At 44.9% G+C, this 1,814-nt stretch overlaps 1 protein-coding gene across 1 annotated transcript; it reads left to right on the top strand.

Annotated features, from left to right (window-relative positions):
- Positions 1-1,418: 1,418 nt before the first annotated feature.
- On the top strand, positions 1,419-1,814 carry LOC115743286. Its single transcript, XM_030678010.1, has one exon. The coding sequence runs from the start codon at positions 1,419-1,421 to the stop codon at positions 1,812-1,814; it is 396 nt and encodes a 131-aa protein (XP_030533870.1).

Raw genomic sequence — 1,814 nt, forward strand, 5'->3', positions numbered from 1 at the left:
ATAATATCAAATATAATCAATCAAGAACATGCACTAACTTGTGTTTAAAAAATAATCTTGTCCAAAAAATCTTCGATTGCCTTGAAATGAGATAGCGAAAATGGTCAAAATTGGCATTGCACATCATTGGGCATGATGGATCTGTGGCGCGATTACGTGTAGGACACGCGTGGTGGCTTCAGGCTTCCATTGACGACGAGATTTCAATAAGTTAATTGTCTGATGGCGCCGTGTCTAGTTGTGGTGTTGGCTTCTTAAAATGACATGTGAAACGTCGAGAATCGGAGGGGAAAAGCAAGTGGCCAATGCGGCTAGCTTGTGAAATAGTAATTGAGTGACAAGTCCTATATGGCCGACGTGATAGTATCGAGTGGCCCACGTGACTGGCTTGGAAAAATTGTTGCTGAGAGATGCGGCTTGTGTCGCTGGCATCGAAAGAAGAGCGACCTTCGTGAAAAAGGCTTGACAAGGCGACATGTCGACATCGTGACACGACTATTGTGGCGCTTAGTTAGACATGAATGAGGCACTGGGATGAACATTGTCTAGCGACAAGATGAACGTATTTTGCTACGAAGTGCATGTGGTGCATTGTCGAGTGGCGAGATGGATTTATATTACAACGGAGTGCATATGGTGGATGGGGGTGCACCGTGGTGCACTTAAGTTTCCTCAAACAGAAAAGCGAATTAGAGAATTTTTTGTATATTTCAATGTATCTAGAAAAGAGTGCATGAAACTTATCTGTAACCTTAGAAGACTAACTAGGTAATATAATACAGTAAATATAATATCAAATATAATATTAATAAAGGATATGCATCATTAAATGAGATATATGCAAAATCATGAGTTATATGCATAATCCTGAAAGATGTACTGAATCGACTAAACATTGCTAAGGATTGCTTTCGTGGTCCGAAAATTGGGAACTTTGTACCTATAAAGAGGCCCCAGGATAGGGTAAATATGCTACTTAACTTGAAACCGGCACAACCCTTCACAAAGTGCATTTGTCGACATTCGAAACATCATCCTAAGACATCAACACGGTCAACAAATTGATGCACACAATATCGACAATGCTAGGCGTGTCAAGACTCGTTACTAAACCTTTTGCTTACAAAAAGATATCGCAAATTTTGGTTAGTATTGAACCTAAAACAAGCTGTGTTCATAGGGATATAACCCCGTCTTCGATCTAAAATAAATGCCCCAAGGGTAAGAATGGCGGGACATGGAAACTCAACCAAAAACAATGCAATTTCAAAGTCCGAAAGAGAAAGAAATCCTTTCGTCTCCCCAAAATCGCAGCCACCCTTAGAAAATCTCTTCGCTTTCTGCGTTTGATTCTTTCAGAGCGCCATATAAACCAGCGAGACCGAACCGAATTAACTAGCGAGAGACTCACGACAAACATGGCGGCGACCGCGACAACCACTTTGTCCCTGGTCCTCTTCCTTTCCCTCTTATCGGCATCGACCATCTCCGAAACCCAAGCGCAGGCGGAGTCCATCGTTCATGTGACGAGCAAACTACCAGGCAACACGGACGCGATGCACATACACTGCACCTCGAAGGACTTGGTCGTGATCTATCGGGAGCTGAGGGCCGGCCAGAGCTGCAGCTGGACTGCCGAGGAGAAGACGCCCTCCTACTGCACGGCCGGGTGGACGGGGAAGATGGCAACATGGCCAGCGTTTGAGCCGAGCCGCGACGCGGGCCACGGTAAGGTGCTTTGGTTGGTGAAAGAGGATGGGTTCTACCTTAGCCGGGATGGCAGTCGGTGGGTCAAGGAGGCTGTTTGGAATTAG

Source organism: Rhodamnia argentea, chromosome 1, assembly GCF_020921035.1.
Source record: "Rhodamnia argentea isolate NSW1041297 chromosome 1, ASM2092103v1, whole genome shotgun sequence".
Classification (NCBI taxonomy): Eukaryota; Viridiplantae; Streptophyta; class Magnoliopsida; order Myrtales; family Myrtaceae; genus Rhodamnia; species Rhodamnia argentea.

Excerpts from the sequence above, each read along its gene's own strand:
- LOC115743286 (XM_030678010.1), top strand. The coding sequence starts at position 1,419 with ATGGCGGCGACCGCGACAACCACTTTGTCCCTGGTCCTCTTCCTTTCC.